The 23,701-nt window shown below is 45.5% G+C and overlaps 2 protein-coding genes across 2 annotated transcripts in view; one reads left to right on the top strand and one right to left on the bottom strand.

Annotated features, from left to right (window-relative positions):
- The window catches only part of MTOR (mechanistic target of rapamycin kinase), a 140,021-nt gene that overhangs the window by 72,622 nt on the left and 43,698 nt on the right, over positions 1-23,701 (bottom strand). Inside the window, exons 22-28 of the mRNA XM_003793268.3 lie at positions 23,421-23,533; positions 22,797-22,959; positions 21,359-21,451; positions 20,542-20,688; positions 17,017-17,159; positions 14,828-14,990; positions 14,549-14,694 (exon numbers count right to left, since the gene is read on the bottom strand). Coding sequence (XP_003793316.1) covers positions 14,549-14,694; positions 14,828-14,990; positions 17,017-17,159; positions 20,542-20,688; positions 21,359-21,451; positions 22,797-22,959; positions 23,421-23,533 — 968 coding nt within the window. The remainder of the gene's footprint in view (positions 1-14,548; positions 14,695-14,827; positions 14,991-17,016; positions 17,160-20,541; positions 20,689-21,358; positions 21,452-22,796; positions 22,960-23,420; positions 23,534-23,701) is intronic.
- ANGPTL7 (angiopoietin like 7) lies at positions 4,450-9,716 on the top strand. Its single transcript, XM_003793269.3, has 5 exons — positions 4,450-5,105; positions 7,241-7,341; positions 7,886-8,080; positions 8,717-8,915; positions 9,146-9,716. Exons 1-5 carry the CDS (start codon positions 4,736-4,738, stop codon positions 9,313-9,315), a joined length of 1,035 nt encoding a protein of 344 aa, XP_003793317.1. The 5' UTR covers positions 4,450-4,735; the 3' UTR covers positions 9,316-9,716.

Raw genomic sequence — 23,701 nt, forward strand, 5'->3', positions numbered from 1 at the left:
GCCCCTCTCCAGAGCATCACCTGGGTCGGGCCTTCCCCTTCTCTGTGCCCCTCTCCAGAGCATCACCTGGGTCGGGCCCGCCCCTTCTCTGCACCCCTCTCCAGAGCATCACCTGGGTCGGGCCTGCCCCTTCTCTGCGCCCCTCATGCTAGCATGCCTCACTGTTCTAGAGTTCAAGTGTCTGTCTTCCCCCTAGACCATAAGACACTGGGCTAGCATTATCACTAGATTCTGCAACTTGAATGGCAGTTTAACAGAGCAGGTATTTGCTGCAAAATCCTGACAGAACTCAGAGAGACCTTTTTGTTTGTGCCATAATTAAATAATGGGTTCTAAGAGGAGGCCTGAGAGAAATCATTTCTTTTCTTTTTTTTTTTTTTGAGACAGAGTCTCACTATGTTGCCCTGGGTAGAGTACCATGGCATCACAGCTCACAGCAACCTCCAACTCCTAGGCTCAGGAGATTCTTTTGCCTCAGCCTCCTGAGTAGCTGGGACTACAGGCATCTGCTACAACACCCGGCTATTTTTTGTTGCAGTTTGTCGGGGCTGGGTTTAAACCGGCCACCCTCAGTATATGGGGCCAATGCCCTACTCACTCAGTCATAGGCGCTGTCTGAGAGAAATAATTTCTAATAGGTCCATGGCACATTCTTCAGTAGAAGTCCAAAACTAGAAAGCTTAGGGAAAAGATAAAATACCTCTGTGATGAGCTTGGCCTTTCAGCTGAGACAGTTATGGGGCTGAATGATAGAAAGGCCACACAGTCAATGGCCATACATGGTACGGTAAGCTGTGACTCGTGCAAAGACTTCAAGAAGCCAAATACTCTATGAAGTACACAACTGAACTGACAACAAGGCAGCTTCTTCTTCTTCTTCTTTTTTCTTTTTTTTTTTGAGACAAAATTTCACTATGTTGCCCTGGGTAGAGTACTGTGGCATCACAGCTCACAGCAACCTCCAACTCTTGGGCTTAAGAGATTCTCTTGCCTTAGCCTCTCAAATAGCTGGGACTACAGGCTCCTGCCACAATACCCAGCTATTTATTGTTGAGGCTGTCATCATTGTTATTTAGCTGGCCTGGGCTGGGTTCGAACCTGCCAGCCTTGGTCTATGTGGCTGGCGCTGTAACCACTGTAATACGGGCGCCAAGCCAAGGCAGCTTCTGAGAAGATTCTAGAGCTGAGAGCCTGCACTAAGGGTACTGCTTTTCTTCCCAGTTTTGAGAGTGATGGTGAAGAGCAGGCAGATTTGGGAGTGCATTAGCAAGGGAGGAGCAGTCTGGCTGACGGGGGCATTGTCAAGACAATGAGACCTGCCACTCCTGTGCGGGTAGATAGAGAGGCCATCCTGGGCCTGCCCTGGCTATACGACCCTTGTTTACTCCCAAGTGTTCAGTCCTTGGTGCCAGCCCAAGGCAGTGCAGCCCAAACACTGTGACATCTTTGAGAACTTCCAGGCTGAGTAAAAGCTCGTTGTTTTTTTCCATTAAGAGCGTAAGTTTTATTTTCATAAACATCTCATCCAGGAGCACCGAGCTAACCCTTTCTCACCACCAGCAAAATGGAGAAAAGGAAAAACTGAATCGTATCCACCCCAGGTTTCCCATGTTTTCTCAGTTAATTCCCATTATTATGGTCACAGGATTACAAGCGTCTCAGAGAAGGGCAAATCATTTCAGTCCTCTACATTCTCCATGGTTTTCTTTACTGACTTAGCTATGCTCAAAACAAGGGCTTACTTTTTCCTTTAAGAAATTCAGAATTTAGGACATCATAGGGTTGTGGATATTTTGGAAAAATAGTTAATCTTCTGGCATGGAAAATACCCTTAATTGGCTATTTTATTTTAAATTGGGGTAGGGGAGTAATTGACATTTGGGCAGCCTAGGCAATTTAAGAAAAATCTGCAAAGAAAAGCTTCTGTTTCCAAGTTACGCCTTATGTTAGAAACAAGTTTCTAGAAAACAAATGTCAGATCCCAGCATTCACGCTGAGACCGAGATGCTCCTGATCCAAACTCACGCACCCCTCCAACCTTTCCTAAAAGAGACTGCAACATGGAGTTCAAATATGAACAACGTATTCATTTTCTGTCCAGACAGGAAAATCAATTTGTAACATTCTCATGTTTGTATGTAAGAAGTGGCTACTGGGAAAAATAAACAAAAGCCGGCTGGGCCGCTATCAGGCTCCATGGTTCCTTTAGGCTTTCTCTACTGTGCTGCTGCGGGAGTGGGGTCACATGGCATGATACATGTGATCTGATGGTGCACAGCACTTCTGTGGCACATGGTTTAAGCTCAGTGACATTTCAAGGCCAGATCATCTTGAAGATGCCCAGGAGATCAGCCGACCTTGTAGGATGCTAACAACTGAGGCCAGAGACAGAGTCTCACCTTGGGAAGAGTGCCGTGGCTTCACAGCTCACAGCAACCTCCAACTCTTGGGCTTAGGCAATTCTCTTGCCTCAGCCTCCCAAGCAACTAGGACTACAGGCACCTGCCCCAACGCCTGGCTATTTTTTGTTGCAGCTGTCATTATTGTTTAGCTGGCCTGGGCTGGGTTCAAACCCACCATTCTTGGTGTATGTGGCTGGCACCGTAACCACTCTACTACAGGTGCCAAGCCAAGGCCAGGTTTTTGTAAATGAAATGAACTCCATGGAGCTAAGGCTGTGGTGCCCAATTGGGCTAGAAATTTGCAAAATGACAGCAGAGACTGGCAGACAGTGCCAATTACAAATAGAATCTTTTTTTTTTTTTTGAGTCAGAATCTCACTCTGTCACTCTGGAGGGGGAGAGTGGTGTGGTGTCATAGCTTACATCAACCTCAAACTTCTGGGGTTGAGCAATCCTCTTGCCTCAGTCTCCTGAGTAGTTGGAACTACAGGTGCATGCCATAACACCTGGCTAGTTTTTCTATTTGTAGTAGTGATGGGGTCTCACTCCTGCTCAGGTTGGTCTTGAACTCCTGAGCTCAAGCGATTCACCTGTCTCAGCCTTTCAGAGTGCTGGGATTACAGGCGTGAGCCATGGCATCTGGCCACAAACATAATCTTGAGTAGAATAACAAGTTGATGTAGGATGTTAGCAATATCCTCACCCCTTAGTAGGCAAAGGAGACTAGTGATGTGAGAAAACAAACCACGATCCACCCAATCCCCTAACTGCTTTTCGAGTTAGAGAAAAAATAATTGGTAACTCCAGCTGCCTGAACAGAAATTACTTTTCTGATTGGAAGGAGCTCTGGGGGATTACGCCCTGGAGGGAGAGCCATCAGGTGTCAGGCTGGTGTGGGAAGGACTCACACTGAACATCAACAGTACAAATGACTGCTCCAGGGGCTCCGTAACACAGAAACGGCAACTGCATGTTCCAAAGACAGAGTTACTGTTTTAAGGACAGAGGGACCTTTGTGTATATTCTTAGTGAAAAGGTAACTTTAAGGGTGTTTGCTGAAATTCCAGGTTTTTTATATTTGGTTCCAAAAGAACAAGGTCCTTCAACATACAGTATATGAAAAACTATAATAGTCTTGTTTTTCAGATACAAAGTATACATATATAGAGGAAGACGAATTTCAAATCGCAAACCATACTGTAAACAAAGAAGGCAATAAGACTCTAGATATAAGAATTCTTTTCTTTATATACTTCTCAAGTTTGAAACCATCAGCCAAGGATGGGCCTGTGCTCTGTTCAGCCTCAAAACTGACAGAAACATGGGGACCCATCCCAGAACCTTGCCTGGCACTGCTGAGTTTTCATCTCTGCTGTAACCTTCCCACCCTTTCTCAAGTGTGAGATGCTAACATTGGCCCTTCCTTTGGTGAAGGGGAAAGTATGTTAAAAGAGACAATTGTGCAAACCCTGCCGATATAAACTACACAGTCTTTTTTTGACTTCCTGCCAGATTAACTCTATTCTTCTATTTCTAGAACTTTCCTAAGTTAGGGAACTTCAAATGTGAGACAGCGTCAGATCCCGGTTGAGTAGGGATTTTATAAAACATTGATGATTGGAGAGAGGAATAACCAGCCTGGTAGAAGCACATTCAGCAGGATGCCAGAAGAGACCAACCTGTCACATAAGCAGCAGGAGACCACATCAGCAGGCCTCCCTGGGCCAGCAGGGAGGCTTATTCTCATCCTGGCTGCCTACCTTACCCTCACCCATGGTTATATAACCTTTAGAATGGAATCTGGAAATTCCTCTGACCCTGCCCTGCTTGCTGATAGAGCTGAGCCAGTGGCTGGCAGGGGCACAATCTAATAGGGAAACTGGAAACAAATTCCCAGCCCTCTTGTCTCAGCCCAGAGACTGTGCAGGCAAGGAAAGAAAGACTCGCCCCTGTTTGCCTCCTCCCCTCCTCTGGCCTAAGTTTACGCTGACTTCACCCAACAGGCACCTGACCCTCCCAGATGAGCTGGGAGGGGCTAAAGCCCCATGCGGCCATGGCAGGGGTGGAGGTGCAGGCAGCAAACAATATTTAAGATGCTGACTTGTAGAGCATTCAGGCTTGGGAAGGAAAACTATAGGATATCCATTAAGCTCCACTTTCAGAAACTGAAGATTTGAGAAGGGCTAAGAAGGAGCAAGGAAAGAAAGAAAACAAGTGGGGAGACCATCCGAGCGAGAGTGTAAGGGCAGAGTGTGCTGCAGCTTTGCAGACCTCAGCTGGGCATATCCAGATTCTCCTGAAGGAAGATCCTTCCTCAGCCCGGCCCACGAAAGATGCTGAAAAAGACTCTCTCAGCTGGGACCTGGCTCTGTATTTTCATCATGGCCTTTGTCAGCCACCCAGTGTGGCTGCAGAAGCCCCCTAAGCGTAAGACGCCTGCACAGCTCAAACTGGCTGCCTGCTGTGAGGAGGTAAAGGAGCTCAAGGCCCAAGTCGCCAACCTCAGCAGCCTGCTGAATGAACTGAGCAAGAAGCAGGAGCGGGACTGGGTCAGTGTGGTCATGCAGGTGATGGAGCTGGAGAGCAGCAGCAAGCGTGTGGAGTCGCGGCTCACGGACGCCGAGAGCAAGTTCTCTGAAATGAACAACCAGATCGACATCATGCAGCTGCAGGCAGCGCAGACTGTCACGCAGACCTCGGCAGGTAAGGAGCGACCTTCACACTACTCACCACCTCCCCATCAAACAGCGCGTGTCTCCTATGAACAGTGCTGCTTCTATACAATCTAGTTATCACAACCATTACCGGGCTGCTTTGGGGACATACCTTTCCTTTAGTAAAGGCTTATAAAGTATTTCTTTTTATTGCTACTGTTCTATAAATTTACCCAGTACCTTCACAGGTCTCTTATTCACATGTTTCAGCAAATTAGGAAGGAGAGTTACCGTCTCAGAGCACTGAGAGATTACGTGGTTTGCCCCAAGTCACACAGCAAGCCTCAGACGCAGGGTTCAAGTCTCCTTTGTTGGTGTAGCTATGCCACTTTCTTACCAAGAGCCGAGAGGCTGCGCCACAAGGAATCCCAGGGGACAGGAAGGAACACCAAACTACAACATCCGAGGCTTTGGAAGAAAGGTCTTGCCGAAAACAGCCCTCTGGTATCCCTAAGATTTAGTGGGAATGGGCACTAGCGGGATTTTATGTCCTCTCTCTGCAAACATAACTCTTCTCGCTGGCTCAGAATGCAATGTGGTAACACCATCCGCAGCCACCTGAGGAACCCTTTGTTTTTGGGAAAGAAAAGGCTTTTCTAGGCTCCTCAATTCTGATACTTCTATTTGTTTCCATGTTCTCAAAAATTTCCCCAATATAAGAAACAAGTAAATCCAGTGTTGAAATAAAGACTTATAACAGGTCCAAAATAAGATCCATTTAATGTTTCTTTTGCCAAGTAATTTTCAGTTTCTGCTTAGCTCGGCTCAGATGGGCTATTGTAAATGTACTGTTTAGATATAAATTTGGTTTTCTGAAATTATCAGGAAAATACTAGTTGTAAGGAGTATATCCTACAGAGATGTCATTTTTTACTGATATAAAAACTATTGGTCCCCATATAAACCAAGTCAAGAACAAAGACATGATTAGCCTCTAAGAAGTGAGGCACTGGTTTACCTTCAAATTAAAAAGAAACATGAAACTATGCTTGAAAATTCTGTTATCTGAACCAACGTGCACAAACCTCTTTCTAAGCATGGACTTCGTGACCCTCAATTTGGGATTAGGAAGGTATTCTCAGGCCATTTTCCAGACAAGTGAGTCCTGATTTGTTGTGTGAGATGAAACCAGACATGCGGAAGGCCCGGCCAGACAGAGGAATCTGACTGTGCCACTTCCTGCCCATCCAAACACAGGGCTTTCTTACCACCCAGCAGGGAGTTTCTTGGGGGTCAAGGGCAGCTCTCCTGATGGGTTCTTACTCTTCTGGCCCAGAACACCATTCCTTATTTTGCTTCTCTAGACCAGCCGTGGGTCACCTCTATACTCTCTAAGTAGGCAGCCCCTTAAAGAAAGCAGCAAGCCTACCTTCTCTCACCTCTAAGAAAAGCATCGCAAGCCACACAGGGAGGGGATCCTTGCTCAGAAAGTAAGGTCTCCACTCTCTGAATCCTGTCAGAAAAGGCTGTCTCTACCCTGGCACCCTTTAATATGTAGAACAGGGAGACAAAACCCTGCAGAAAGCAGTAGCCCCAGGGGCAGCCAGGGAAGCTTTTAAATCTGCCTATTTAAAGGAAGGCCTCAAGGTGTTTTTGCTTTCATTTGAGGGTTTAGCTTTGTTAGTTTTTTTTTTGGGGGGGGGGGAGAAACTTAGGGTCCCTGTTGGCAGTAGCCACTACCTCTGAAAAAAACCCACAACAAACCTCATGAGACTATGAGGTACTCAAGACTTACCTTGTAATAGAGGTGGCTGGCTGAGAAGTCTGAATCTATTCAACAAGAGGACCTGCAGTGGCCCTCACACATGGTAACATTTCTGGAACGCATGGCCTAGGATAGTTGCAGGAGAATTTATCTTGCAGTCCACCCTGAAGCCGGCTGTCTGAACGTCATGCTGCTTACTTATCCCTTTGCCCTCCACCTGGGAAGCCCAAACATGCTCCCTCTTGCTCTCCTGATGTCCACTTTGCTCATATCTACACACTGCTGGGTAACTAACACTGGGGGATCTTTGGGCAGAGATGGAGTCTTAGTTTCTAAACATTCGATTCAGATGGAGCAGGAATGCCCTGCCTGCCGTGAGTCTGAGTCTGGTTGGTCACCCCACGTTTGCTCCTTTGCAGACGCCATCTATGACTGCTCTTCCCTCTACCAGAAGAACTACCGCATCTCTGGCGTGTACAAGCTTCCTCCTGATGACTTCCTGGGCAGCCCTGAGCTGGAGGTGAGGTCATTACAGCCACTGTCCATGTCCTACCATCTGTCCTCTGCCCCCTCAGAGGGATGGCAGCAGGACCATTCACAGTCTAAAAGGGAAACTCAAAACAGAAGCAAACACCCTGAGTACCAGAGAGCTACACAAACATGCTCAGTTTATGCCTCCCAAATCCAGGCATCTGTTCGACCCCTTCAAATCATTATCAACCAAACACCAAATCTCCTAACATAGATTAGATAAATCCTATAACCACCCATAACTAGTTTAATTCTCTTCTTCAGGGGAGGAGAAAAGAGAGAACAATGAAGGAATCCTATCAAAAGTATCTAGATTTTTCCTGTTAAACTATACATGCACTCGTCTCCAGCCCCAGTTTGGATTATTCTTTCTCTGCAAACCAACACCGGGGCAGCACTGCTGTCATTGTGAGCCAGGGTGACTACGAGAGTGTGCATGATGCTAGCTCTGCGGGGACAGCAACAGGTTAAGGAACCTGCCCTCATGCTCCTGCCTCCTGCCTGTCCCTGACCAGAGCTCCCTTCTGCCCCAGGTATTTTGTGACATGGAGACCTCAGGCGGAGGCTGGACTACCATTCAGAGACGCAAAAGTGGCCTTGTCTCCTTCTACCGGGACTGGAAGCAGTACAAGCAGGGCTTTGGCAGCATCCGTGGGGACTTCTGGCTGGGGAATGAGCACATCCACCGGCTCTCCAGACAGCCAACCCGGCTACGTGTGGAGATGGAGGTGAGCATAAGGCCTGCAGCTCCAGGACAGGACAAGGACTGCCACACTTGGTTGCACACAGCTCTGGGGGTGCCATGCTTATTTAGATTCTCTACACATCTGTGTATTTATTACAATGGCTTTCTTGCAGTACAGCTGAGGAAAAGCAGGGCTATGTGTAGTACAGAAGGTCTGATCTAGGCCAGAGCAGAGCAAATTCGACCATCAGCTGGCCCAAAATACCAGTGTCTTTGCTCTGGCCTGGGACACGAGGTCCTTATACTGGTTGGTGATCATTGTCAAAGGTCTTGAAGTACTCACCACATCTTCACATTACTCTTATGACCTCACTAAGTGGGATTTGACAAAAACACATACCTAACTATACCTTATCGACAGGAAAGTTAAGGCATACAGGAAGAGACACCAATCAAGGCCATCTAGTGAGTCGGGATAGATGCTTGACTTAACACCCTTGTTTTCTGATTCAGGTTAGTAGAGTTAAACAAGTAATAAAGTATTTTTAGATTCACACCTACAAAAAGATGTTTGTCTACAAGCATCTTGGCCACAAGGCTGCAGAGGGAGAAGAGGTATGGGGGGGAGAATGGAATGAGGCCTGCTGCAGCTTCCTAAGGCTCTGCTCCTCCCCAACAGGACTGGGAGGGCAACATGCGCTACGCTGAGTACAGCCACTTTGTTCTGGGCAATGAATTAAACAGCTATCGCCTCTTCCTGGGGAACTACAGTGGCAATGCGGGGAATGATGCCCTCTTCTATCATAACAACACAGCCTTCAGCACCAAGGACAAGGACAATGACAACTGCTTGGACAAGTGTGCACAGCTCCGCAAAGGTGAGATTTGGGGAGATGGGGAAGAAAAATTCAGGTATAAGTCCATAATCCCACTTGAGAAGAAATTCAGATATAAGCCCATAATCCTACCAAATATACAGCTGGTGTCTGATGTTGGTATTCTTTTTGATACCGGCTCTAACTGCTTCCCTACTGTTCAAAAAATGTTACAAAATCCCTGACGTCTGGATGTACTCAGCTTCCTAGCATTGATCTGTTTCTTGTGCCAGGTGGATACTGGTACAACTGCTGCACAGACTCCAACCTCAACGGAGTGTACTACCGCCTGGGCGAGCACAACCAGCACCTGGACGGCATCACCTGGTATGGCTGGCATGGCTCCACCTACTCCCTCAAACGGGTGGAGATGAAAATCCGCCCAGAAGACTTCAAGCCCTAGAAAGAGGCTGCTATGGAGCAGGCCTGCAGAAATGGAGACAAATGGAGATGGCAGGAGAGCAGAGGACAGGAGGAGGGTGCTGGAAAGGGTAGGGGTGGGAAATGGCCTATAATCTCCGATGAAAGAGTATGTCTCTGAATAGCACAATAAACTCCTATGCACCAAGGGTGTTACAGTAAATGGGTCCTGCCTTTGGGGGGCTGGACAGAGTGGGCTCTCTCTGCTCACATTTCTTTTAAAATACAGAAATTATTCAGCTGGAGGTGAGCTGACCCAGGCTGGACTTTGGGGTACTGGGCTTTGCAGTCAGACTTTTTGCTTCTCCCCTGCTCACCTCGATCAGGTATAGTGCTGGACAGCAGGAAGCACCAACAGGAGGGGGGCAGAGGCCTGCATGACACCTGCACAACACTGCCTTCAATATTCATAGTCAATACAGATACATCTATTTTTATTTACTTTGTAAGGAACAAGCTCAAGGAGCTTCCTTTTTTATCCTATGTATAAAAAAATGGTTGAAAATGAAGGTAGACAGCACTCTGGTTAATAATTCATGTTGTATATAAGCAGTTTACTTTAGTTTTGTAAAAATAAAATATTGTAGTTTTGTTTTAAATGTTCAGTTTCTTTTGTTTCTATAATAAATACCTTCAAAACTTGAGTATTTTCTGTTTTAGTTCTTCCTATTACTGTTTAGAGCTGTGGTCTCCAACTCCTGGGCCGCAGACTTTTATCAGTCCTAGACTCTCAGGAACCAGTGTGCACAGCAGGAGGTGAGCAGTGGTGAGCCAGAGAAGCTTCCTCTGTGCTTATACCTGCTCTCCACCCTGAGCATCACAGCCTGAGCTCCGCCTCCTGTCACAGCAGCAGAGCATTAGATTCTCATAGGAGCATGGACTCTACTGTGAACGGCCCAATCGAGGGATCTAGGTTGAGCTCCCCCTGTGAGACTCTTATGTCTCTCCCTTCCCCATCTAGGGAGAAACTGTCTTTCATGAAACCAGTCCCTGATGCCAAAAAGGTTGGGGATCACTGATTTAAAGCACAGTAAAAATAAAGTAAAAAAAAATCAGAGAATGAGCAGTGAGAAGGAGACTGAGTGTTTTAGTATTCAGGGAAACTGAGGAAGCAGCAGGAAACAAAAAGGTGAGAGATAAAAAGGGCAGCAGTAGCTGGGACGTGATCAAGACATGGAGCCATTGACACCACTTAGCTTCAAAATACTTTGCAACCCAACAAGCCTGCTAGAAAGTAGTAAACTTAAACAGAGAGGGAAAATATCTTCAACCGTAATAAGTGTCAAATAATTGTGACCTTTAGAAAGTCATTTTGCCTTTCCAAAAAGATCATCCCCCTGAGCCAGTCAGTGTATCGTAGACGTTATACTTAGTATTTCTATTGTACCTACAGTACTTGGATTGCTGGGAACCTCAGGGATTTTCAAAGACATAAACTGTGAACAACTACACCAGAGGAGTTTGGGGCCGCTCATGGGATTTCAGGGCTTCTGATGGGACAGAAACTTCCACAAGCAGGCAGGAGCAGCTGGGATGCTCAGCACCACACTGCTAAGAAGAAGAAGAAGAGAAAAACACCAGGGGCTTAAAAGGAGTAAAGAGAGCAAGATGCCTACAGCAAATGTAACTAATAATTTCTTCTCTCATCTCCTATATATACCCCTGACCAAAAACACTGAGGTTTTTACACCAACCTTTATGGTCTCCTTCACACTTTTGGGACAAACTTCTCAGAGCGGGGGCAGAGGGAAAAGAATGCACAGAACATCTCCAACCACTTGACCTGCAGTGAAGCTAATTCCAGTAGTACTGACATTTCTGAAGCACCTGTTCTGGTAGAGGGTGATGACAAAGAGGTACTGAGGATTCTGATAGGAAAGCATAGCACAGTCTCTGACCCCAAAGAGGACAGAACCACCAGGAACCAAAAGGGGAGGTCAGTGTTGCTCTGGAAGGTAAAGTTTTGTTCTGACCAGATCCCTAAAGATATGTGAGAGAAGGTGGCACACAAAAGAGTGCCATGCAAAAGAAATGGACAGACCAAGATGGGTGTGTGCAGCGACTTGTGCCTGTAGTCCTAAAGTGGGAGGACTGCCTGAGGCCAGGAGTTCGAGACCAGCCTGGGCAATATAGCAAGATATCTATCTCTTTAAAGACAAATCAGCCCGACAGGCAACTGTTAGTGCTGCATGTCCACCTAGAGAGCACTGGGCCCTGTTTTGATTTTTTTTTTTTTTTTTTGAGACAGAGCCTCAAGCTGTCCCCCTGGGTAGAGTGCCATGGCATCACAGCTCACAGCAACCTCTAACTCCTGGGCTCAAGTGAGTCTCCTGCCCCAGCCTCCCAAGTAGCTGGGACCACAGGCGCCCACCACAACGCCCAGCTATTTTTTGGTTGCAGCCATCATTGTTGTTTGGCAGGCCTAGGCTGGATTCGAACCCACCACCTTGGGTGTATGTGGCTGGCGCCTTAGCCACTTGAGCCACAGGCGCCGAGCCCCTGTTTTGATTTTTAATTCTGCAGATGTTTCAATCAGTAAAACCTTATACAGGGTGTCTATAAAGTTCCTGTGCAATTTACTATGCTAAACTATCTTAAATTGTATAGGAACTTTATGTCCACCCTGTATAAGGGGATTCCATGTCAGGGGCTGGGCAGTAAAAGCATCCTGCTTTGATGAGACCCTCTGTTTTATTTGGGGCAGAGAAACAAAAGCAGGCCCGCAGATCTCACCCTGATGCTCTGGCCTAGCCAAATAAAAGCCGCATGGGTGCACGTGTGTGTTTCCCAATCAATAATCAAATACTCACTTAATCCTCTGTCCCCCTAAGAAGCAATTATATTCACTGATATGTGTGCTTTGAGGAGACAGGAGTACTTTATACTATTTCAATATCTGCCCTGGGTTGGAGATTAGACATGGGATTAGATTTGTCCCGGAACACACAGGTAAAACTATCAATAGGTAGGCAGACAGACTGAACCAGCAGCAAGAGAACAATATTGTCAGCAAAAATAGCTTTTAAAAACAAAAACAAAAAATAGAAAAAGGGCGGCACCTGTGGCTCAGTGGATAGGGCGCTGGCCCCATATACCAAGGATGGCAAGTTTGAACCCGGCCCCAGTCAAACTACAACAACAACAAAAAAATAGCTAGGCATTGTGGCAGGCACCTGTAGTCCCAGTTACTTGGGAGGCCGAGATAAGAGAATTGCCTAAGCCCAGGAGTTGGAGGTTGCTGGGAGCTGCGACACCATGGCACTCTACTGTGGGCGACAAAGTGAGACTTTGTCTCAAAAAAAAAAAAAAAAAAAAGAAAGAAAAGAAAGAAAAAAGCTGTACAAAGATGTTTTTGTGAAGGGTAACCCTGATTGTTTTAGAAAGAATTTAAGGTAGTTAACTCAAATGTACGTACTACAATAAACTCTAAAAATATAGACAAACTGGTGAAGAGAAAATAAAAGTAGGAAAAATAAAATAAAGCTCAGGGAGAAGAGCTAGTAGTCAAAACAGGTTAAGGTGCCTATACTTTGTGGGAGGTGGGCCAGGAAGTTATCCGTGAGCGCTCTAGTAGCCACTGTGAGGAAGGGAATTCAATCTATTACTGAAGAGTGACATCCCCAAGACTGGAGCAAAGCAGTGGCTAAGGGACCTAGAACCAGCAGCGGTCCGGCCCCTGGGAAGAGTTCCCATCAGGCTGGCCACAGGCCTAAGGGGGCCTGGTGAGCAGCTTCCTTAGTAGCAGCTTTGCCTCAGGTTGTTTCTTAAAACTTCCTTCAGGGAAGATGATGGCGTGACACCACAACAGGGCTTAGGAAAAGCAGTTTTACAAAATTAGAAGTAAGAGCTGCAAATCAAAACAAAAAAAGAAAGGTGTTGGGAAGATACACATGGCCAGCCAACTGCAGGGAGGTAGAGCTGTGCGCGGAGTTGACTCAGCTGACAAAACCTGGAATCCGAGCACACTGGTCTTCCCATAGAATAGCAGCATGGCAACAAAAGCCAAGGCCAACCTGCAGGGAATTCTGAGGACTTACTTGCAATTTCATTTGGTTAAGAAGCTAAATGACCTTCCTGAGTACTTTTTCTGTCCTCTATCTTTATATTTCTATGGTCATTTCAAATACAGGGAAACAGCAAGGGTGGGGTGAGGGAGGGTTCAGAAAGATCTCAAAAAGAAAAAGGTTAGCAAGGAAATGAATATGCAAAGTGAGTTATTTGACATGGAAGTTTTCGTACTCACAGTTACCAGATTTTCTATTAGCTATTATGTGAGGCTGCATTACTTAAGCCGGAGATGAGGAAGAAATGCAAGCTTTTCACATTTACTATGCTTGATGTGAAACTGAAGCATGCCTCGTAGGATGGCATGGTTATAATTATTCCTACACAGCATTTTACAAATCAATATTCTCTCAAAGTCCAATTTATTTGGGCAGAAATAGAATTCTATTTCTACCTCTGAGTCACTTTTTACAGCGTTTAAAGGAAGACTTTTCATTTCACTGTGCAGAGAAATGATGAACCATGTTAGCATTTACATGAAGATAATTAGATCCCAGAGTTAATTTTCTCTGATAATCTTTAGGGGAAGCGAACAGTTCTCTAGGAGCTGCTGCTAACACTTCCCACTGCTGCTAATTTCATAACAGCAGAAAATTTATTAAACAACCTATTTTTTCCATACCCAGAAGACTCAAAACCATCTTAAGAGAGGGGAGAACATAACCAAATCAGAGAAAAAGATTATCAGATCTCAGACTTTGCTCTGCCTTTGATATTGACAAAACTCCAGAGAAGGAAGACTCAGGCACCAATTGAATTAGTGAATAAAACCCCACCTTGCCTTTGAGTCCCAGGAACCAGCACAACCTACTCCAGCCCTAGAGGGTACTATCTAACTCAGACACAAAATCCATCTTTCCTAGGTTGCTGTGCCATTGAATTGCTTCTGAACTAATTTCACTGGGACAAGGAAGTACAAGTTGGAAAAACAACAGGAGCCCAGGTGGTAAGGGTCAACAGAAATGACAATTCTGGGTAGACTACTGGGGAGAGCCATCTGCAACCACATGTCATTTAAATGTGCTGGCCAGACCTGAAGGCAGATTTCACAGAGCCGAAGCCTCCCAGTGACTCCAGTGAAGGGGCACTAGGCAGTGAGAAAGAGAGGTCCTCTCGGATTAAGGCAGCAATTACAAAGGGCTAGGGCCTACCTGATGAGAGATTCTAGAATGGCAGGGGTGGGACCTTTCTGGAACTCCAGTTCTTTATAGTGTAGTGCTTTGGCATATGCTCGGCACTTGGCAGCTCTTTCACCCAGCAGAACAATGCCATTGTCGTCTCTCAGTGGCAGGGGGCCCTACAGGAAAGCAAAACCCCACACATAGGAAAATGGTAGACGGGACACAAACAAGAGAGGGCTGCGTGGATGCTTCTCCCTCCCACCAGCTGCTTCCCTGACAGCCTCTGTCTGAACAAAGGGAGACTCTCACCTTGTCACTGTGTTCCATGAATTCAGCCAAGTTTAAGAGGGTTTGTGTGACTTCAGCGATGTCCTGAGAGGTGAGGGCCAACTCGATGCTTCTGATGAGCTCATCCTGCTGGTCTTCATTCAGTTCAGACCAGCAGGACACAAATGCAGCATTGAAGAGATCCCTGAAGGCAGAAAGGAGTGGAAAAAGATGTTGGAATCACCTCTCATGCCTCCTCCTGGTGCTGCACAGTCACACCTATCAATCTGCTTCGGTATCACTGATTTCGGTCGTGTAGACCAGTGCTGTCCAAGAGAACTCGCTGGAAATGACCTCTATCTTGCCTGTCCAATATAGTAGCCACTGGTCACTAAGCATTTAAACTGTGGCAAGTGGGCATAGGAACCAAATACCAAATTTTGCTTAATTTTAATTAACTCAAAATAACTACACATAGCTAGTGACTACTGTATCTTCCACTGTGCTATAGATACTGTGATATATGGGGACTGTGCGGGAGCAGGGGAGGGGAGAAGAGAAGGAAGAAGTAAATAAATGTCCACCAGAAAAATATGGAAAATAAGGAAGAAATAAAGGAGAAAACAATCACTCCTTGCCTTAGAGATGACATTGCTGTGTAATTTTTAATCTTTATCTTATCCATATATATTCTTAATTTAGTATTCCATTTTATTTATTTATATTATACTATGAATCTTTCATAGGCATTAAAACATTTATAAACCAAAATTTTAATGACTATTTAATATTTACTCCTTAAAACATTTTTTATGGCAAATTCTATTTTCCTAAGAGGGCTGCAACAGTATCTCCGTTCCATACACTCTTCTAGAATTTTGCTTCTTCCCCAGAGCCTGAATAAGCCTCCATGACTGCTTTGCACAGCAGAGTAAGGCAGAAGTGATGTCATGAGACTACCAAGGTCAGGTCATAAAAATATTCTTCTACCTCGCTGGGGCACTCCCTCTTAAAGCCAGCCCTCTTTTAAGAGAAGTCCCAAGCAATCCTTGGCGTAATCCAAATGGAAGAAATCAAGGTCTCCAGCCAGGCCTGAGCTCCCCGCTGTTGTCATGTGGAGAAGAGGCAAGCTGTCCCCACAAGTCCTCACGAATTGCAGAATCAAGAACAAAGGAAATGACTGTTGTTTTTTTGGCCCACTAAGTTTTGGTGCATTTGTAATGTGGTAGTAAATAATTAGAATTGGACGGCACCTATGGCTCAAAGGAGTAAGGCGCTGGCCTCATGTGATGGAGGTGGTGGGTTCAAACCCAGCCCTGGACAAAAACTACAAAATAAATAAATAATCAGAATATCATTATTATTGGAAGTAGGTTATGTTCAACTATTACAAAGTTGTTTTCAGAGTTTTAAATAACTTTTTTTTTTTTTAGACAGAGCCTCAAGCTGTCATCCTGGGTAGAGTGCCATGGCATCACAGCTCAGAGCAACTTCCAACTCCTGGGCTCAAGTGATTCTCTTGCCTTGGCCTCCCAAGTAGCTGGGACTACAGGCGCCTGCCACAACATCTGGCTATTTTTTAGTTGTAGTTGTCGTTGTTTGGCAGGCCTGGGCTGGATTTGAACCCGCCAGCTCTAGTGTATGTGGTTGGCACCTTAGCCGCTTGAGCTACAGGCACCAAATCGTAAATAACTTAATTGAAATTTTGGAAACCAGGAAAGAGTTTTTTTGTGGTCTACTAACAAGGTTAAAATGGATGTTTCTCCTACAGTATGACCTTACTCTATGTGTTTTTTTTTGTCCCACAAGTTAGTAAAATGAAATATTAGCTCTTTGGGGCTGGGTGCAGTGGCTCAAGCCTGTCATCCTAGCATTCCGGGAGGTCGAGGCGGATGGACTGCCTGAGCTCACAGGTTTAAGACCAACCTGAACAAGAGCATGAACATGTCTCTAAAAATAGCCAGGCATTGTGGCAGGTGCCTGTAGTCCCAGCTACTCAGGAGGCTGAGGCAAGAGAATCGCTTGAGCCTAAGAGATGGAGGTTGCTGTGAGCTATGACACCATGGCACTCTACTAAGGTGACAAAGTGCACCTCTGTTTCAAAAGAAAAAATAAATACTAGCCCTTTTATTGTTACGTGTAATAAAACCCATTTGTGGGCATTGCTTACTATATGTGGATCCTCTCTGTCCCAAGATGAGCTGGACAGAGGGGGCCCTGACGCACCATACCTGGCCATTGGGTTGTAGGCCTGTGCCAAGGCCCAGCAGGATCGCAGGGAGGGGGATGAGGAGTCCTTCAGCAGCTCCAGGCTCAGCCTTCTCAGCCACTCCAGCCAGTCATCCTTGGAGACCCTCCTGGCTGCTCCCCAGGCCTATAATCCCCCAGGCATAACACAAAACCATCAGTTTCAAGGGCCAATTATAAAGAGCCCTCATCTATTTAATGACTATTCTACTGCTTTCATTAATAAAATGATACCTCTCATGATAAAGTTCCTCCAGGGCACAAATACAAAAGGGATATTTAATTAAAAGCCATAAAGCAAGAGCAGCAACCTCTGGAACATATCACAATATAGAAAAAGCCTGTTTTACAACTCACTGGCGCTGGACTCCATCAGTAAAGTGGGGAGCCTTGCAGACCCAGAATGGATGGAGACTGTCACACTCAGGGTGCATTCAACAAGCCTACTGGCTTTAGCAGCACATGAAGGGAGCTGGGTATTCTCTGCACTAGGACACCAGCTCATCTGACGGTAAAGGGCCACAGAGGAAGCAGAAAAATGCTCAGGTTCACACTGGCAGGAATCGTGATACAACGAGGTGAACAGTGAGCCCAAAGCACAAGGCACCGTTGTGGAACATGAAGGAGTTACACAGATTTAATTTTTCCTCTCTAATTATCCCCCTCCAACTTTCTTCAAAACTCTGACATCTCCAGGCATCCAGAGCTAGTTACTACCAGGGGCAGCTTGGGCAGGTGGGTGAAAACACTGGGGTTCCAGAGAGGGGTAGTGTAGCGTAGTAGCCAACAGCCGCGCTCTGGACTCGACAGCTTGAGTTCAAGTCACGAAGCTTATGGGTTCTCTGATCTTTGGCCAATTACTTCACTCCTCTGTGCCTCAGTTTCCTTGTGTAAAATGAGGATAATGGTTTCTATTCACAGAGTTATTTTAAGGAGTAATTGAATTAATGAATGTAATAAATTTATTAAAAGTGCTTGGCACAAAGTTAGTGAGTGATAGGGGTGTGCATGTCTATTTCTCTAAAGTCAGACACACCTGGCTGGGATCCTGGCTCTGTCACTCAGCAGCTGTAACGCCCTGGGCAAACTATGTGTACGCTGTGTCTGAGCTTCAGACTGCCTCAGCTAGGGATAATGTACCACAGGGGCTTTGCTGGGAGACAGGAGCTTAGGGTTTTTGAACTTCATCTATTCTCTCAGGTGACATAATCCAGAGCAGTGACTTTCAAGTGGTGTGCCATGAAAAATTTTAAAGATCATTATTTAAATTATTTTTGAAAAAAGTTCAAAGCACAGTAAGTATATTCTTGTCTTTACCCTTTTTTTTTTTTTTGAGACCAAGTCTCAAGTTGTTGCCCTCAGTAGACTGCCATGGATCACAGCTCACAGCAACCTCAAACTCTTGGATTTAAGCGATTCTCTTGCCTCAGCCTCTCAGGTAGCTGGGACTACAGGCGCCTGCCATAACACCCAGCTATTTTTGTTGTTGTTGCAGATGTCATTGTTTTAGCTGGCCTGGGCCAGGTTCGAACCTGCCAGCCTTGGCGTACGTGGCCGGTGCCCTACCCACTGAGCTACGGGTGCCGCCTTTACTCTTTTTTTTTGATCAACATAACTAAAGTGTGCCACAGAAGTTTAACTACAGGTTCAAGTATGCCATGAGATAAAAATGGCTGAAAATCACTGAATTAGTCTTTCTTTGGTCTGTGTGGCAAAAGTTTACGCTTATTTTTTCCAAGTCCTGGGTAAAAGGCAAAACTTCCTGGAAGCAAACGAGGATCGACTACAGTGGAACTTCCTAAAATAGAGAGAACAAAGCACCAAAGCAGAGTGAACAGCTGCCTGCTTGGAAGGACATTCTGAACCTAATCGAGCTGAAAACATCTGGGTGAAATATGTGCCTGGCCTCCTTGCTGGCTCCCTCCCTCAAGTGTGAGGTGTCAGCAGGGTGACCTCCATGACTGCCTGGGAATACCAAGCAGGTAACTGATGACCATTTCCTCCCTCCTAAAGTCTTAGACCAGCAGAGGGGAACCCTCAGAAGGGAACAGCATCACTCCTGACCCAGGAATAGTTCACCAGCTCCATCTTAAATGTGCAAATATTTCTTAGTGGTGGTCACCTGATAGCTATGTGGGTGAAGACCCTCGCACAACAGCCAGTAATAACCCCAGCATTCTGAAGCTGGGTGTGAACACACAGGCACATGGGACTATGCTCAAATCTTTACAGGCTTGGCCAAAAGAAGAGAACAAGTCTACTGGGACATAGTCCTGCCAGTTCCTTGCCTCTATCTGTAGCTACACACGGAGTGTGGCTGTCGGGGGTCGGCTGCTACTAGACAAAGAGTAATGCCATGTTGAAATCCAAACTGGGAGCTGCTTATTGTCACCAGAGACATTAAAGACTAATGCAAAGGGCTGGGTATGGTGGCTCACGCCTGTAATCTTAACACTCTGGGAGGCTGAGGCAGGAGTTCAATGCTTGAGCTCAGGAGTTCAAGATAAGCCTGAACAAGAGGGAGACCTAGTTTCTAAAAATAGCTGGGTATTGTGGAGGGTGTCTCTAGTCCCAGCTACTTGGGAGTCTGAGGCAAGAGGCTCTCTTGAGCCCAAGAGTTGGAGGTTGCTGTGAGCTATGACATCACAGCACTCTACTGGGGGTTGACAAAGTGATGCTCTGTCTTAAAAAAGAAAAAAGACTAATAAAAAATGTGGGAAATCAGTGAAGTAACTGACTAGTCTGCTCAGATTCACTACAGAGGCTTTAAAAGACCTGTTTTTAGGTGGCTGACTGATGTTACACTTGGTGAAAAGCCAGTCACAGCCTAGGCTTTGGTCAGAAGAGACAAGTCAGTAATTACTTGGAAAGATCTAAGACCTCGATCCCCAAATGTGGTCCATGGAGCAGCATCACCACTTGTCAGGAATGCAAAATATCAGCCCTGACTCAGACCACTCACATCAGAAACCTCCAACAACTGGTGAGCCGACTGAGATTGAGAAGTTTGAAAAGCACTACCTCAAAAAAGAGCCTGCATCAACCTCAGTGTTAACCACGGGGCTGGCCAGCTTTGTGCCATTCATGTAAAAAATGAGAATGTTAAAAAAAAAAAAAAATGAGAATGTTATTTGAAACAAACGGTTCTCCTACCAAAGGTATAGGGGAGAACAGAAGGACACATTGTTCTCTACTTTTCCTTTATTTAAAAAAAAAAAAAAAATTAAGGGCAGCGCCTGTGGCTCAAAGGAGTAGGGCGCCGGCCCCATATACTGGAGGTGGCGGGTTCAAACCTGGTTCCAGCCAAAAAAAAAAAAAAAAACAAAAATTAGAATTCAGACACCTGGAAAAAGATAAAAGGACCTATGTTCATGGTATCTTGATTCCCAGACAAACACTTGGCCTGGGGTTTTGTTGGTTTAAACTAAAGGTAGCAACTGCTGAAAGTTTTTAACAAAAAAACCCAGCAGAGCTCTTCTTCCCTGGTCCCCTAGAAACAACAGACTTGCCTTCTGGAGGTTGATGGTGCTGACGTGCAGTTTCTTCATGGGTCCTGTTTCTACTGGTCCACTAGCCAATGCATCCCCTTGGCTGCTCCTAAGCATTCGATGATGGTAAATCAAAGGGTCCTCCTCTTCATCAGCAAGGGTGTATCCCTGCAACCAGAGATTTACAGAAAACTCCTGCAACCCCGTTACACGCTCCCGGTTTAGAAAACCTCCTAAAACCTCGGGAGGTTTTGACCTCTAAGATTTCAACAAGGAGTAAAAAGTTGCATGTATGGAGAAAATGAATCATGACTGGGCTGAACCCGCACTGTGGACTGTCTTAGCTGGTCACTCCTAGTTGCTGACCAGCTCTGACAGTGGTGTGAGCATGCCACATACAGCTGGCAATGATCAAACCGTGAGCAATGACAAAAGTGATGAAGTATTCAGAGAAAAGGCATAAACAGCCCCTCTTCCTGATTTGTAAGGCCCAAGAGCTAAAAGGTTTTTACATTAAATGGTTGGAAAAAAAGAGAGAAGATTAATATTTTGCAACACATGAAGATTATGAGAATCAAAATTTCAGCATCTATAGACAGTGTTACTGGAATGCAGCCAGGCTCATTTACATGCTGCCTGTGGCCACTCTTGGCTGAGAATTTGCACAGATACCACTTAAGTTACATAAAGCTGAGAAAACTTACTATCTTTACAGAAAAAGTTTGCCAATCCCAAGTTTAGAGCTAAAACGCTAATAGACAAGACTCCCACAGCTAAGATTAGAAGAATACCAAATAGTGAAGAGGGGACTTCAAAACAGAAAGGAAATGTAGTTCACCTTGACAATTCTGCAGATGAGCACATCATAGCGCTGATGGTTGATTCGATGTCGCACCAGAACTTTATTCACCATTGGAATGAAAATTTGGTACTATAACGGAAGGGGAAAGAGAACAGAAACCATTATTTTGAAGAGCAGGAGAAAAGGAGAGAAAAAACATATTAGCACAACTATGTTCAAAGCCATTTCTTCTGGGTTTGTGGCTGGCTCTGGGTAGTCTGAAGAATTCCCCTCCACCACTCCCTGCCATAAGCCCAGTCCAAGTGCCATCATCTTCCACCTGGCTTACTGTGATGATCTCTTCACACCCTTTCCCCCACTCCTGCCCCTATAGCCTGTGTTGCCACATAGCATCAAGAGTCGTCATTTTAAAATACAAAGTCACATTATAGTTTCCCAGTGTTCAAAATCCTCCAAAGACTTTCAGACTTGCTCAGAGTACTTACAATCACCCACAGTGGTGATGTCCAAGTTCTAGCGGACATCAGAATCATCTGGAGAGCTTATGAAACCAGAGACTGCTGGCTCCAAAGCCAGAGTTTCTGATTCAGTAGGTCTGGGGGGAGGCCTCAGAGAATTTACATTTCTGGCAAGTTCCCAGGTACAGAGATACTAACATTGCTTACCCAGGGATCATGTGTGAGCAGCGCTGGCCTATAAGATCCAGTGTCTACCCTCATCCCACCTTATCTCCATGACCTTAATTCAAAGCACTTCCCCTCGCCCACCCCTGTGAGGTCACTGCTCTCCTGCTGTGCCTTGAACTCTTCAGGAAAGCTGCCATCTCAACCTCTGCAGATGCTGTTTCTTCTGCTTGCCAACTCCCTGGGATTGGGCCTTTACTTTATTTAGGTCTCTGCTAAATGTCAACTGATCAGAGAAGTATTCCCTGTCTACTTTAAATAAATAGCATTTCTCTCCTCTGGTGTGTATCATTATCTTAAAAAGTCAAGATAACAATAAAAAGAAAAAAGATTCCTAAAAAGGAAAAAAACATAAACAGCCTTTCTCGCCACTTCCATCCATCACTCTTAGGGGACAAATTGTATTTATTTGCTTTGCTGCATTGGAATAGAAGATCCCAGAACCAGGACTTTACTCTGTTTACTATGTTATGCCCAGAATAGCACTTAGCCATTATGGGTGGTTCAATAAAATAGTTGCTAAACAAATTAAGCCAAAAAAGAGAGAGAGAGAGAAAATGTCTTGTTTTCTGATGGTGTTTGAGATCTCAGATGAATACATGGATGGAGTAGCCCACAGACAAAGTCCTCTCCTTTTTTTTTGCAGTTTTTTGGCCAGGGCGGGGTTTGAACCCGCCACTTCCAGCATATGGGGCTGGTGCCCTACTCCTTTGAGCTACAGGCGCCGCCCACAAATTCCTCTTCTTAAATAAGGCAAAAGAGCACCTGTTTATTCAGGACTCCACGCTTACCTTCTTCCCCAGCTGAAAGACAAGTGAAGACAATGTGTCCATGGCTGTGGAACGCAGTTCTGGGCTCTGATCCAGTGTTCGAACAATAGGGTGAATGATTCGGGAGGCATAGTCAGTGAAATCCAGAGACTCCGTCAGGCGGTCCACTGTCTCTAACGCTGCCCTACAATAACCACTGATATGTAGCGATTGCTAACATACCATCTCAAAGCAAGAGAAGTGGCTGAGTGTTACCCTAACAATCAGCAATGAAGGAATGGGAATGAATGGCTTCTGAGGTATTTTGGGTGACATGGATCCAGTACGTAATCCAGCAGGATGGGAACAGCTGAGAGTTCCATAAACCTGGGCCATTTCTGGACTAAAATAATGATAGTTCAAATAACAACAAAAGTAACAACAGAAAGACAGCCTGAGAACTTAAGGACAGTTTCAACAAAACATTAAAAGCTTAATGATTGTTCGACCCAAAGGGCAGGTGCTTTCTTTCTTTCATTTTTTAAAAATTTATTTTTTAAGGCCCAGGCTGGTCTCAAACACCTGCATTTCTCCCTCCTTGACCTTCCAAAGGATTGCTAGGATTCCAGGTGTGAGCCACCAGGCCTGGGCCCAACAGGTGCTTACTTTCGAGAAGGCAGTGGAACTTCGGGGGCATCAAACAACTTCACAATAGGTGGCAACAGCAAATGCAAATAGTCATCCAGGTTGGCACCAAACAGCTGGATCGCAGCCAACAACTACAAAGGAGGACAAGAGCACAGTGATGGGCAAATCCAGTCAGGTTTCAGGCCCTGAAGGGTCCGGACAGGGATGGTGGTACAGATACCACCATCTGTATATGGGAACCCTGAAAGGCCTTTATTAGGTGGCCTCGAATAATATTCCTTTGGCAGCAATTTTCCCCT

The sequence above is a fragment of the Otolemur garnettii genome, unplaced genomic scaffold (genome assembly GCF_000181295.1).
Source record: "Otolemur garnettii isolate 467f Iridium unplaced genomic scaffold, OtoGar3 scaffold00067, whole genome shotgun sequence".
Taxonomy (NCBI): Eukaryota; Metazoa; Chordata; class Mammalia; order Primates; family Galagidae; genus Otolemur; species Otolemur garnettii.